This window comes from Vombatus ursinus, unplaced genomic scaffold (genome assembly GCF_900497805.2).
Source record: "Vombatus ursinus unplaced genomic scaffold, bare-nosed wombat genome assembly UNPS02014768.1, whole genome shotgun sequence".
Lineage (NCBI taxonomy): Eukaryota > Metazoa > Chordata > Mammalia > Diprotodontia > Vombatidae > Vombatus > Vombatus ursinus.
In genome coordinates this window covers 29560689-29576347 of record NW_020954546.1, presented here as the reverse complement: position 1 = coordinate 29576347, position 15659 = coordinate 29560689, and the positions used below count along the sequence as shown (strand labels likewise).

The window sequence follows — 15659 nt, the reverse complement described above, 5'->3', positions numbered from 1 at the left end:
CAACACATAAAAGGGAACTGAATAGTGTCTGGAGGGAGAGAGGTGGAGGTGCTTGACCCAAAAGCGTGGTAGAGAAGATCTGCAGAGGAATGAGGAGATGGCGGCCTGGGTGTCTTCCTTCTCATGGAGTTTCTAGGAGGAACCAGCCACTCAAAGGGCGGGGATGGAGGAGATGCTTCCGGTATGGGAAGTTCAGGAGTAGAGTGAGCTTCCGGGGTGGAGAAGTTACCGGTCATAGTAGAGGAAGTCTGCAGGCAATACGCCGGAGAACTTCGGGGCCATTGGCCTCCAGTAGACTTTGACTGCTTGTCACCTTCCTTAAGCTCATTTTTAAATTGTGAGTCAAATCCCCACCCTCCGCCGAGCCCCGCCCAGGCCAATCTCATCTATTTTGGGGGGCAATTCTTATGTAATGGTTGGACAAAAAACAACCACCACACTCTATTTAGAAGCATTTGTGGTGGACAGCAGAGGTGACACAGTGGATAAAATGCTAGACTTGGAGTCAGAAAGATGAGATCAAATCCAGCCTTTGACATTTACTAGCTGTGTGAACTTGGGCTAGTCCCTTCACTTCCCTGAGCTTCAGTTTCCTCATCCACATCACAGGGTTGTTGTGAGGCTCAAATAAGATAAGGTGTGTAAACTACTTTGCAAGCCTTAAAGCGCTCTGTGAATGTGAGCTACTGTCCCCATTTTACGGATGAAGAAACAGAGGTTCCGAGAGGTCCAGTGACTTGCCCATCATTATACAACTGAAATACTATCAGAACTGAGATTTCAACTTGAGATGTGACCGACTTCAAGTCTTATGCTCTCTCTCTATTAGACCCCATGGCCTCTCAGCATCCCTCGCATAGCCTTCCCTAACACTCACATCTCAGTGGGCATACAGACAGGTGCTTATTATGCGCCAAGTACAATATGCAGAATTTAGTTTTAAAGATTTTCGAGGCTGTATCTTCTCTGTACATTGTGGATTATCTGTGTTTCATTTGGGCTTTTGTTGAAAGTCGCCTTTGTTTTTAATGTCTTTGGTTTGGGCTGGGTTTTTTTTTATTTTTTTGGTTGTTGATGTTTTTATGGTTTTAGGCTAATATCCATGACCTTGTAATCCAGAGAGCCTTATCTTTCCTTGGTGTTTTTCATAAATGACTCAGGTGAGGACTGCTTAACTCCTTGGCACATGAGCTCTTGGCCATGTAAAATGGTGGAGTTGGGAGAGGGAAGTTTTTTCTTTTGAGTATCATTCAGCGTGTGACTTGGCCTTCTGATGCCTTTATTTCCATGGCTAGTGAAAGAAGGACTTCAATCCCAAAGCACCTGCTACCTGGAAAATGAGAATACTGCAGGGGATCTAATCTGCTTCCAAAGAGCAGCATTAGAAGTCAGGAGTAGTCTTGGAGTAAGATGACCTGATTCTCCTTAAAGTTATTTACACCATGGTTGAATCATTTTCTCCATAATGAAAGACAATGAAGCCATTTGTCTCCGAGAGGAAAATTTTTCGTACTCTAAAAGCAGGAGGAGTGAAGGAATGAGGGAAAAACAATATTAATTGCCTTCTATAGGCCAGGAACTGGCTTAGGCTACAAGGATATATAAATACAAAAGGGGGCAATACCTGCCCACAAGGTGTTTGCATACCGAAATGAGAGAAACCGCACAAAAGGGAGTGGTGGCCAGGAATGTGAGTAGAGCCGTGAGAGAGTTGATTGCCCACCATGCTGTTTCCTGTAGCAGTCCTGCCAGTGGTAGGACCTGTTTGAATGGGAGCTCCCTGAGGGCAGGGATCATGTTTTATCTTTTTTTTTTCACATCCTTAGCATTTAGCACAGTGCTTGGGCCATAATAAGTGCTTAATAAATGCTTGTTGACTGACTGATCAGATTCCTTTTCCCAGAGGAAAGGTAGAAAGTAAGGATGAGAGACAAGAAGAGAGTATTCCAGATAAGGCCCCCGGGGTAAATGGTAAGATGTCTGGGGTGGAGGGCTAGATGAGATGTCTAAAGTAGCTAGACATATTGGGTTAGACGAGTTTGGATTATCTCACTCACCAGTCGACAGTGTGGTGCTCCAAAAGTGAAAACTTTCATTCCCCTAGGGAGGAAGTCATGATAGAGGTCTGATCTACAAGGGGTTGTGCCATGTGGGGAGAAGGGGGTTAGCAGAAGGGCAGACAGGATGTCCAGGGCGATCACTGGAAGGGATGTGAAAGGTGGTCCGGGGCCAGCTGAATAGAGTGATTTAGGTGAATCCAGACTGCCAGTCAAGGCAGCCCTGCCCCAGGGCAGAGTTGCAAAGTTGCCTGTATTATCTAGAGTGCATGAAGCCCAGGAAATGACTGCAAATAAAAAAGCACCAAACCAGTGAACTGCCTGTCTCCAGTTTCATTTTAGCTCTTGATATTCATTCACATTTCAATCTTTGTCAGTTGCTTCAAGGGAGTTCTGAGCAGTTGCTGCGCTCTCTACATCTCCAGAAGGGTCTCTCGTCATACAACTACATCCGTGGAGGAGCTCAGCTAAAGGTGAGGTTTAACTGATGGAGATTGGTCTAGAAGAGAAACTGAGTCAAAAGGGACCTCACAGTGCTCTTTGGTCCAACCCCCTGACTTCAGGCAGATAAATGTGTAAACCATCCAAGAGAAATGGTTGCCTATCCTCTTTTTAAAACCTCCATGGAGAGAGATACCATAACTTTTTTCTTAGTTTATTACAGTGTTTGATCACTAAGTTAATCAATGTGTTCTTTCTTTGCCTACCTGAAACATCTCTTATATTAAGCACATGTCCTCTTCTGTTTTATAAAGACAATGGAGACAACTGCTCTGTTCCACATTGGCTTTTTAAAAGCCTGCACTTAAATTAAGCCAACCTGCAGCCTTCTCCTCTTCAAGTTAACTCCTATTCCTTTTCATCCCTCACATCACCTGATTTTCTCAGGGCTCTCTCCACTCTAATCATGTCATTTTGATTGAGGTAGAAACCTGCCTGTGTCATCATTTGCCTCACAGGGCTAAGGCGTGGGGGCACTTTTGGATTCAGGTTCAGATCCAGGGTGTTCGCATCCTTGAATTACAAACCTGCCTGACTTGTGCCTTGGGGTTTGTTCTTAGTCCTCCATCAATGATGCTGCAGATTTCAAAGGAGTGGCAGATGCCATGAAGGTGATTGGCTTCAAGCCGGAGGAGATTCAAACCGTTTATAAAATTCTGGCTACCATTCTCCATTTGGTGAGTAGAACGCTCCCCCCAACGTGTGCCCGCAATGCGATATGTCAGGAGGTTTTGGCTCTATTGGGTAGTTCTCCTAAGTAATTTGATTTGGAAAAATCTCAGATTTTTGAAGAATCAAGAGTGCCTGTTGTCTTCTCCACAGCCATGATGTTTCTATTAAAATTTCCACAATGAAATTTATACTGTAACTTTGGCATTTCTCCAGCTCTGTAGATTAGAAGTCATGATTTTAGCCTCTTTAAAAATTGGGTAATTTCCAGCTGAAACTTGCATAATTTTATACTATATTAATTCTGAGGAAGATGAGAATGAGAAAGATGTAAGTGATTTTTTGGTTTTTTTGGGGGGGGGTTTCAAGTATCAACCACCAAAAACTTGAGTAGATGAAAAGTTCTGTTTAGGTGCCATCTCTTTCCTCATGACTTTGGGCAGTTCTTTTCGGATAACATAAAATTATGAATTCTTTATTCCCCACATTGTTGTTATGTAATGACAATTCACATACTTTGTCTTTATTTCTCATTTTCTAAGTGCAAAACACAGTCTTATTTGCAGCAAAGCCTTTCGATGTAGTCATATGCTTCCCAAGTTGGATGTACCTACCCCTTTGTAGCTATGCCACTTTTTAAGGTGATAGATAGGTGGCCACATCTTCATTATGGCTGTGTTTGGCATCAGTAAAACTTTTATTCTGTCATATATCTTTAGTTGATTAAAGAGTTCAATCACACACAATGTTGCATTGCAAATGAGAAACCTCATCAGGCATCAGTCCTCTTCTGCCTTTCTCCAAGCCCCCAACTTCCTTCCTGTGCCCAGTGTCTGAGCGTGCCATCCCTGCTTTCACTATTTCCTATTTTCTTACCTCCCATCACTGGTTGGTTTGTTCTCAATGCCTGATTCTTCCTGCCATCTAGTGGCCAGACTAAAAACTACAATGTGATGACAGGGAAGGAAAATAAGGTAGTTGTTCAGTTGTATCTGACCCTTCATGACCCCATGGATCATAGCAGGGTAGTGCTGTCCATGGGCTTTTCTTGGCAAAGACATTAGAGTGGTTTGCTATTTCCTTCACCAGTGGATTAAGGCAAACAGAGTTTAAATGACTTGCCGAGGGTCACACAGCTGGTAAGTGTCTGAGGCAATGTTTGAACTCCCAGGGGCCACCTAGTGATTCAGTGGGCCTGGAGTCAGGAAAATCTGAATTCAAACAGGGTAGTGGAACATATTTTTGTATGTAAGGGCTGTCCTATATCTAGACAAGGCAGCTAGGGAGGCGCCATAGTGCTCAGAGTGCTGGGCCTGCAGTTAGGAAGACTCAACTTCCTGAGTTCAAATCTGGCCTTGGACACTTATTAGCTGTTGTGTGACCCAGGGCAAGTGACTTCACCCTGTTTGCCTCAATTTCCTCATCTGTAAAATGAGCTGGAGAAGGAAATGGCAAACCACTCCAGTATCTTTGCCAAGAAAACCCCAAATGGGGTCATGGAAAATCAGATACGACTGCAAAATGACTGAACAAAAATATCTGGACAAACACATACCGTAAGAGAAGTGACTCAGCTTAAAATTTACAGTGACAAATTGATTCCCAAAACAATGCCACTTGTTTCTTTTAAGGTATCGTACATACTGTTCTTCCCTAGGGGAATTTAAAATTTATAATGGATGGTGATGTAACTCTGATTGAAAATGGCAAAGTTGTATCCATCATCGCAGAATTGCTCTCCACTAAGTCTGATTTGGTTGAGAAAGCCCTGCTTTACCGGACGGTGGCAACAGGACGCGATATCATTGACAAGCAGCACACTGAACAGGAAGCCAGCTATGGCCGAGATGCCTTTGCAAAGGTAATTCCAGCTGCCTTTCCATGGACCTCATTAGTGTTGACCTTAGTTAGATACCATCAGTGAGTTATTCTCTGGAAGTGATTCAGGTATCCTGCAGATTGTGCTTTTACTTTTCTGACTCCCTTGTGTTGGGAAAATTCCACTGTAGTGATAAAGATTCCGTGTAAGTCCACCATTTTCATGTGACCACAGATGCCTTTATAGTAACAATGCGTTGCCAATAAGATGAGAATTTATTCTCCACATTGAGCAATTGAGCAAATCAGTTGCTTTCTCTAGCTCTGTAACATTGCTTCTTTATAACATTGCTTCTTTATAAAAGAAGTATTTCCTTATTCATTAAGACTGTAGAAAGAGAGAGGAGAGCTAAACCCCAAATCAGCAATTACCCTTTAGATCCCATTACTCTTCCCTACTTTAAATATATGTCGCTCCCTACCAAAAACAAACATGTCACCTAAAAAAAAAAAAAGGAAAGGAAACCCACAATGTAGCTCCTAAAAAAGTTCAGGAACTTGGAAGGAAGAAGTATACTTGAAAGCATGTTATCTTATTTCCTCTTTCTCTTATTTAAAGAACTCCATTAAGTTTCTTAAATTAAGGTTCAATTTCTTTAGATTAAGAATGTAATTGTAACCATTCATTCACTTTCAAGAAACATTTATATGGCCCTACTGTGTGCAGAACACTGTGCTAAATAGTAAGGAGACACACCATGTAGCTAAAACACAGCCTCTGCCATCCTAGAGTCTGGCTGACAACTTAGAAAAATTCCAAATGCACAAATGGCAGATGACAAATTCCTTGTGGTCCAAGGAACTATTGTAGCTGTGGACTTTTAACAAAAATTCTGCTAGATTTTTTTAAATTTTATTCCCTATGGAATTTGTTAAAATAGAATTTTACTTACACTACTTAGTTTTGTAAGAAAAATCTCATTTATTAATGTTATCTTCGATATTATCTGCTATAAAGCATCTGAGAAAAGACCCAACTGGAGTTTGGAGAACTAGCAGCCATGTTATCTGATTCAGTGCTTAGCATAGCTTTTTCTAGATGTTTATGAGCCATCTTTTTGGGGGTCTGTTCTAGAAATTTCCTGGGAATCAAAGCCAAGTTCAATGGCCTGCAGCTTTCAGATGCTGGTCTTTTCCCTTTTTTGAAATCTGGTACATATACCCTTTTCATGCCCTTCAGTCCCTTTCCTGCTTTCCATACTGATTGAGGCTTTTAGCCCTTTTCAGAGCTGTTGGTGGGGGCTTATATGTCACTCCTAAACTCCTTGTTAAGACCTTTGCAACTCATCATCACTTAGTAACTTGGCTTCCATACCCCCTTCTTTCTTTAGTCTCAACAAATCCTAAGTCACATGTCCTCCTCCCCCAATTTGCCCTCCCCAAGAAGAGAGGCAAACAGGCAGACATAATGGAAAGAGAATTGGCCTCAAGACCGCAAAGACGTGGATTCTAGTTCTGTCTCTGACACATTCTGGCTGTGTCATGACCCTAGGCAAGTCACTTAACCTCTAGGAAATTCTCTGAGTCTAAAAATGGTAGACAAGTCCATGACCTGCATTGGTGGAGGGAGCTTTCTTACTGGGAGTTCAGGAGATCATAGATTCAGAGCTCGAATGAACCGTAGTGGTCATCAAGCCCAACACCTTATTTCATAAATAAGGAAACTGAGGACCAGAAAGATTAAGTGATTTGCCAAAGGTCACATGGCAAGTATGTGTCAGGAGTGAGACTTGAGCACTAGGATGCACGTGTATAGTTCATCTATATGTGGGTGTGTTTGGGTGATGCAGTGTATAGCGTACTGGCCCTGGAGTCAGGAGGACCTGAGTTCAAATCCGGCCTCAGTCTCTTACTAGCTGTGTGACCCTGGGCAAGTCACTTAACCCTCTTTGCCTCAGTTTCCTCATCTACAAAATGAGCTGGAGAAGGAAATGGCAAACTGCTCCAGTATCTTTGCCAAGAAAACCCCAAATGGGGTCATGAAGAGTCTGAGATAGCTGAAACGTGATCAAGCATTTATTAAGTGCCTACTATGCGCTAGGCAATGTGCTAAACACTGTGGCTACAAAGAAAGGCAAAAACAAGTTTCCTGCCTTAGAGAAGCATGACAAGCAGTTCCGTAATACAGATTGATACAGTGTAAATGGGAAGTCCTCTCAGAGGGAAGGCGTTCCAAGTGTGAGGGACGTGGAGCATCATGTGTCACTTGAACCAGCAGGAAGGCACACAGAGAATGTGGAGGGAAGAAAACAGTAAGAAGGCAGGGCAGGTCAGCAGGGGCCAGACTGTGAAGGGTTTTGAAAGTGTGCACACTCGTTTACACTCAAACATATACTGAGCTGCAAGGGATCTGTGACTGGAGTTTAGTTCTGCCTTTTACGATGCAGAAAGACAACTGTCCAGAAGTAGACAAGTTTTCTTTTCCTGCCAGGCGATCTACGAGCGTCTCTTCTGCTGGATCGTCACCCGCCTCAATGATGTGATTGAGGTGAAGAACTATGACACCAACATCCACGGGAAGAACACGGTCATCGGGGTCTTGGACATCTACGGGTTCGAGATCTTTGACAATAACAGGTGAGTCGAGCGAGGAGGGAGTCGATTGGGATTCGGGGCTTTGGTGCCGAGAAAGCTAACTTGTGGCCCCCCTCTCGCAGCTTTGAGCAGTTCTGCATCAATTACTGCAACGAGAAGCTACAGCAGCTCTTCATCCAGCTGGTTCTGAAGCAAGAGCAGGAGGAGTACCAGCGGGAAGGGATTCCCTGGAAGCACGTGAGTGAGGGCGCAGAAAACATGCGAGCTGCTGACCTGGGGCCGTCCGGTCATTCCCGCCCAAGAAACAGACGGACCCCGCCAAAGATCAGGGCCGAAACGCACCCGCAAAGGGGGCCCCAGCTCGTGAGGCCGTCCTTCCTTTCCATTGATTGGTGCGGGTTCGGTGCCCCATTTTGAGACTTATTGGTTATTATATAATTTAAAACTGTAGCCATGGGCCTGAAGACATAAGTTAGCTCTTTGATTGTCACCCCTGCTATGGTAGCTAAACATAGTTTGTTATCGGGTTAATTAGAGTGGAATTCTGTTTTGTCAGTATTATCAAATAAATACACGCACACCGTGTCCCAAAAGTCTTAGTGCAGTTGTACGCTTAAGTTTGGGAGCAGAAATTCTGAGATGTAATGAACTTTCTGTTTTAAGTTTGGCATCCACATAGAGGATAAATAGATAAAACAATAAATCGAGCCCAGATTTGTAGGTTGGCTATATTTCCAAGGTGTGAATGCTCACCCTGAACTTTTAATAATCAGCTCTGGTAAGCCTGTTCTAGCTAGCTCTAGCAATGGGGTTAAGTAACTTGCCCAAGGTCACACAGCTAGTAAGCGTTATGTGTCTGAGGCCAGATTTGAACTCAGGTCCTCCTGAATTCAGGGCCAGCGCTCTATCCACTGCGCCACCTAGCTGCCCATCACTTCTCCTTTGTGATGGTCTCTGCTAGGTTCCTTCCTCATCTCCAGGGCGCTCAATTGACCTAAGCTCCTGCCCCGTGGCTTAGGGTTGGGGAGAAAAGCAGGGAGGGGAGAAAGGGGTTGCCTGAGGAAGGGAGAACAGCCCAAGGGCAGAAATGAAGCAGAAATTAAGCTTAAGCTTACAATTGCACTAAAACTTTTGGGATATCATACACACAGACATATACACATATGTATAGGTATGTTTGTGTCTGTATATATGCATATGCATGTGTGTGTTTGTATATATGTGTGTACACACACATCCATAAACTTAAGCTTAAGCTTTAAAAGGCACTAAGAGTTTTGGAACCTGTATATGGTATAATAAATAAGTAATAAATAAATAAATAATAAATACACCCTGTATATGGTATAATGATGATAATGATGATTTTTTTTATCATTGATTTCTTATCATGATTTTATTTATAGTGTTTTATAGTTTGTAAAGTATCTTATAAACATTTTATCTCATTTTATCTTCACAACACCTGGGGAGGTAGGTGCTATTCTTATCCTGATTTACCGAGGCAGACAGCAGTTAGGTGACTTGCCCAGGGTCCTACAGCTAATAAGTGTCTGAGGCCACATTTGAACTCAGATCTCCTCGACTCTGAGTCTGGCATCATATCCACTGTACCATCTCACAGTCTTGTCTATATTTAAGACTGGGTATCCTTATCTTGCCGGGATTGGCAAGTCAGGGGCCATTCCTAGGCCTGACCTCTTTGTGATTGTCTTAGGAATTTTGACCTGTTCTGTTTCTGACCTGAGTCCTTCTTTAGGCAAACCAATTCTTCCACCCCAACCCTTCCCCAGGGGCTCACCATATCAATGCCAAATAGTGCAGACAGCTCATTACAGCTCAGAACTCCTGAACTCAAGAGACATGCCAGCCTCAGTCTTCTGGTAGCATGGTTTGCAAGCATGCGGCCCCAGGCCCAGTTTGTCAATATATCCTTTAGTTGTTGTTTTTGTTTTTTTTATTTACCAGAATAATATATAAGCAAAGCCCTTTGTATTGGTTTGGCATGGTATGGCATGAAGAATTTTGAAGATATTTTTATAGTGATAGATTAAATCCCTGGCTAAGCATTTAATAAATATTGTTGACTAATGACCTAATGTTCTCCACATATGGTTGGCATGTTTATGTTAGTCAATGGTAGACTTTATATCTGATACAAACCATTCAGAGTACTGTTTTTTGTCTTTCATTGTACAAAAAGACAGTGTGGTATAGTGGGAAGAACTCTGGGCTTGGCATTCTGTTAGCCTTGAATTTCAGTCCCTCCTCTGACATTTACTAGCTGTGTGCCCATGGCAAGTCAAATAACTTCTTTCTCCTTTTCTTTATCCATTAAATTATGAAAACAGGTGTGATATCCACATCAGAAGACTGTTTTAAGGATCCAGTGCGATCATGTAGGTAGAGCACCCCTTTGGGGGCCCCCACCACAAATCACAGTCTCAGGTTGGGTCCTTCAGATACCAGCTATTTACCCCAGGTTCAAGGTACTTTGTAGGTCCACAATTCTGAAACTATAGTTCACAAGCCCCCATTAATGCATTCACCTTTAGTAGTCAGCCACAAGACACATTTAACTCAAGGCAGAGGCATTCACTGAAATGGTATAGTATGAACCATAGTCATGAAAGATTCCTCCCATGACCCCAGGAAACATTTTCTCAAAAATATACCCAGTGTCATTAAAAGAGTGGGCACTCACAGAGAGGACATTAAAGAACCCGTGTGGCCAAGCCATCCAAAGCTCTGGCACTGTATTCCATCCTCACATAGGGGGAACCCAGGTACAACATCTCTGCTGGTCCCTCCATTGGGCTTGCTGGTCATACTTTTCTCTAAAACACAGTGAGCTTTGAGCCTGTTCTCTGCTGAGTATCTCCTACCGAGCCAGCTGATCTGCTACAAGATGCCATCTCCAATGAAGGGAGAGAGTAGGAGGGAGAGAACTCCTTCCCCTTCAACCTCACTGCACTCTGAAAAAAGAACAAGGGAAAAAGCAAATTGTTTTTCCCTCAAGAGCTGGGCTGTCCCACTCTTGACTCCCCTCTCTTTTCTCAGTTTGTCTTTCCTTTTTCAATGCCATCAGGGTCATGGCTGATCCATGTTCCTGCCAGCCAATGGCTAGCGGCCCTTTAATTCCATCAAGAACTCCTCTTTATAGTGGCCATCAAAGTCTGAAAGGGGAACACATTTTGTCATGTGTGAATAGGCCACTCAAGGTGAGTGGGCACCACTTGAGGTCTCACAAGCCATTAATGCAACTACTCCAAAATGGCACCAATAAACCTTCACCTTATTGTCTCTGTTGTTTCCTCTTTCATCCTGTGATTTCTCAAGTATGTTAGAGAGGGCTCAGCTGATCAGGAGGTCAGCTTCCCCCTGCCCTGCTGCATATGTAAAGTGCTACTACAAAGTACTTGATCATCATAGATTTGTAGTTGGAAGGGACCTTAGAGGTCATCTCGTCCGACTTCCTGATTTTACAGATGAAAAAACCAAGGCCCTGGGAGAGGTGAAATGAGCTGCCCCAGGTTTCATGGCCAGTGGCTAGAAGAGAGGGGCTGGGATTGGAATCCCAGGCTGCTTCCCTTTCCTGCCCCACTCTTTCTTTCCTAGCTCTTTGTTACCCACGCCACTGTCGCTATTTAAATAAGTCTCCTTTTTTACTTCACTCTATGGGCTTTCCTGCATAATCTAGTCTCTGACTCATTGGAGTTGCTTTCTAGTTAGTGAAAAGAAAATTTTAAGGTGCAAATTTTTTCAGGAGACATAATTTATGGGGCACTTGATTGGAATTTTGCCTAATTGTAAATCTACCCTTGAAAATGATCCATTGTTAGTTTAGGTGGGATGGATAGAACTTTCTTTTTTAAGCTGAAATCCATTTTTGGTTTTAGACTCCATATTCAATTTATAAAACCCAAAGCACGAACCCTTATAGCATTGCCTGTAGTGAGTACCCAGCCCTTTTCTAAGGTGGAGGCAACAAATTTCAATTTAGGTACTTTGTAAAGAAAATAATAATAATAGAAATCTGATATTTGTGTAGTGCTTTATAGTTTTTTAAAAATTCCATTATAACCATTATTTCATTGGATTCACAAAAGTCTCATGACAGAGAACAAGTGCTAAGTGCTCCTACTACTGCTACTATTGCTACTACCACTACCACTATTGCTACTACTGCTACTTCGACCACTACCACTACCACTGCTACTACTACTACTACTACTGCTACTACTACTACTACTACTACTACCACTGCTACTACTACTACTGCTACTACTACTACTACTACTACTACTACTACTACTACTACTACTACTACAAAGAAGAAGAGGAAGAGGAAGAAGAATAGCTGGCATTTATATAGCACTTTAAATGATTTCTATAGCCCTTTATCAGCTGCTGCTGATAATGATAATGATGATAAGAAGGGCTATATAAATGCTAGCTATTATTATTACTATTATTATTGTTGTTGTTACTATTACAGAACACTTTACAAATATTTTATCATGTCTCTAGGGGCAACTATGTGCAATGGATAGAGAGCCTGGCCTGGAGTCAGGAAGACCTGAGTTCAAATCTGGCCTCAGATTGTACTACCTGTGTGACCCTGGACAAGTTACTTTACCCTGTTTGCCTCAGTTTCCTCATTGGTTAAAATGGGGGAAAGAATAGTACCTACCTCCCAAAGTTGTTAAGAAGATCAAAGGATAATATTTTTAAAACAGTGCCTGGCATATGCACTGTATAAGTGTTAGCTGTCATTATTATTATTTTATAACCATGGGCAACTTTCACAACAATGTAGATGCTACTACTTTTAGCATCTATATTTATTTATACTATATTTACTATATTTAGGAAGATACTACTACCATTTTACAGTTGAGGAAATTGAGGCAGATAGCAGTTAAGTGATTTGCCCAGGGTCATACGCCTAGGCGGTGGCCTGAGGTCAGGTCTTCCTGACTCCAGGTCTAGCACTGGGTGCCCTATGGTGCCCCCTTGAGGCCTAACTGAAAAGAGGGGCTAAGTGAGCTATTCAGGGACACTGGACAAGAGCCCAAGTCTTGTGACATCTAGCCCAGTGCTTTTTTCACTGTACAACACCTTCTAGATATGTCAAAGTCAGAGTTATGGATCTAACAACGTTTTTTAAAAAGTAAAATAACACTTTTAAAAGTTCTGTCTCTTCAGACAGTCTCAATGAGTCCACTCTGAACAGGCAAGAAACAAGTCATGGTTTCAGAGGAGGTCACCACCTGGATCCATCTTTGTGGCCTGGGTCCTGTGTCTACTGAACATAGAGAAGTCCAGTTCAACATTTATTCACACACACACACACACACACACATCATGAGATCATAGATTTAGAATGAGGAGGAATCTTTGTGAACATCTCATTGTACTCATGAAGACCTTAGTTCTGGGGAAATTAAAGGACCTGTCCAGGGTCACTCGGGTCATCAGGATTCAAACCCAGGACCTCTGACTCCAAATCCAGTACTAGGTGGTATAGTGAATAGACAGCTAGAGGTGGAGTCAGGAAAACTTGAGTTCAAATTCAGCCTTGGACACCCCATTAGCTGTGTGACCCAAAGCCAGTCACTTAACCTCAGTCTGTCTCAGTGTCCTCAACTGTAAAATGGGGAAAATAATAGCACCTCTCCCTCCCAGGGTTGTTGTGAGGATCAAATGATACTATTTATAAAGCACTTAATGCAGTGTCTGGCACATAGTAGGTATGTAATAAATCCTTTTTCCCTTTGCCCTTCCCTCTTATGTTTACTGTTCCATAACACCTCCATGTTTTTTTTAACAGTATATTTTTTAGTCTGTTCATTTGGGCGCCAGACTTTGGTAATGAAGTGATGATTTTGTTGTTGTTGTTGTGTTCAGGTAAACATAAGTGCTTAATTCCCAGGTGCCTTGACCAGCGCTCTGATCAGTTTTTCTTTTGTTTCACCATTTCTTTGCTTGTCTGTGCTTATGCTTTATTGGCTCATCAGTTTCCTCTTTTCTCCTCCTCTCTTATTCTTCCAAGCCAGGGAAGACCCATAAATCTCTACTCTGTTGTATTCTACAGATTGATTATTTTAACAATCAAATCATTGTCGACCTGGTGGAACAACAGCACAAAGGCATCATTGCCATACTAGATGATGCCTGTGTGAATGTGGGCAAAGTGACCGATGAAATATTCCTGGAAGCCCTGAACACAAAACTGAATAAGCACGCCCATTTCTCCAGCCGGAAGGTAACATGTTTCGTGAGATTTCCTCCATTATTTTCATCTGGAACATTTTCCTCCATTGTTGACTTCGCTAAATAGCTTAACATACTTTACAGCAGGGAGGAGGAGGGTGTCTATAAGCATCTACTGTTTGACTTGATCCGATAGATAAATTCTTTCTGGGTTTATTTGTTACTGGATTAATAATCAGAAAATCCAGGAGAGGGAGCTCTCGCCTACTCGGTGCTACACGATCCGGGGATGTGAACAGGGTTCTGTAGAAATTATGATGTAATTTATAACCAATAGGTGCTGACTTCTTGCCCATGTGACAAGGTTTTTTTTTTGTTGTTGGGTTTTTTGGTTGGTTTTTTTTTTTTTTTTTTACTCCTGCATCCCATAGCAGTGACAGTGAAAATAGCATATGTCCTTGATGTATTACTGGCATGTGAGGTTTGGTCCCAACTGCTACAAAATGTGTTGGATTTTCAATGCTATTCATTCTTGTAGAGCTCTAAGCATCCTTTCTTTCTTGAAAACAGAGGTATCATCTCCAAAGAGGGAAAGACCTTTTCTTCCCTGAGTGCAGAGAAGAGAAGCATCCTTTATGTGCATTTTCTGCACGTTTACACTTTCTTACTGGGCAGATTGCTCTTCTGTAATCTGTGACATTGTGTAATCCACCTCAAACACTATTCTATTGTTTCTAATGTGACACTGAGGAATCTGGAAAGGGTTTGAGAAAAGCCCTCTTCTGCTCAGGCTGTATGTGATAAGTAACACGGAGTTTGAGACTGTTTGGGTCCACACTGTGTGCAAGAGAGAACTCCTGGCTCATTTTCCTCTAAAAACCTGTTCCTTTTCTTGACTTCCTTATTTTTGTTACTGCTTCTACCATTCTGTGATGCAAATGACCTCTGAATCATCCATGATTCTTCTCACTCCCATGAGGTCCCTGTCTCTCTTCTAGAATGACAGCCTCAGAATCAAGAAGAGTCAGATACCGAATGGTTTACCCCGGACACATCTTGCCTAAACCAGATTAAAATGTGATTGGGCAATATTTAACAAAATAAATAAAAAATACAATACAACATAGATAATGCTAATATGTGGTTCTCTAAGACAGTATGTGCCCTTGTATAAACTTTATTGACCCTATTTCTATTTGAGTTTGAGACCACTGCCCTAGATAACTCTTCTAAGATCTGCATTGGCAGAAGCAGTTTCCTTCCTCAGAGTTACCAACACTAAAGAAATCCCGAATCTGAATTTTCTTCTTCCTCCCTAAATCTAATAATCATATATAATGCATAAGTGGGTGGAGAGTCCGGAGGTTAGGAAATCAGTTAGGAGGCTACAGCAGTGGTCCTGGTGACAGAAATTAATGGACTGAATAATGTCAGTGGAAGTGGCAAAGAGAGAATAGATGTGAGTGGTATCTGGAAGACAGAATTGATGGAATATGGTAACTAAATGAATGTGAGGAGAAAGGGAGAGGGTAAGGATAAACATGACTAGGGTTACAAAGATAGATGACTGGAAAGATTTTGGTGCCATTAGCTAGAGGCACCTAGCTAAGTGGTTAAGTAGGTAGAGCACTGGGCCTGGAGTCAGAAAGACCTGAGTTCAAATATGGCCTCATTAGCTCTGTGGCCCTGGGCAAGTCACTTAACCTCTATTTGCCTCAGTTTCCTCATCTGCAAAATGCTAATAGCACCTACCTCCCAGTGTTATTGTGAGGTACAAATGATGTAATATTTACAAAGAGTTTT

General features: G+C 42.3%; 1 protein-coding gene across 2 annotated transcripts in view; it reads left to right on the top strand.

The window, feature by feature from the left end:
* MYO1D (myosin ID) overlaps positions 1–15659 on the top strand; it is a 393551-nt gene that overhangs the window by 132659 nt on the left and 245233 nt on the right. For both annotated transcript variants that reach the window (XM_027861852.1, XM_027861853.1), the window contains exons 6-11: positions 2435–2530; positions 3119–3235; positions 4885–5088; positions 7537–7682; positions 7763–7877; positions 13738–13908. In XM_027861852.1, coding sequence (XP_027717653.1) covers positions 2435–2530; positions 3119–3235; positions 4885–5088; positions 7537–7682; positions 7763–7877; positions 13738–13908 — 849 coding nt within the window. The remainder of the gene's footprint in view (positions 1–2434; positions 2531–3118; positions 3236–4884; positions 5089–7536; positions 7683–7762; positions 7878–13737; positions 13909–15659) is intronic.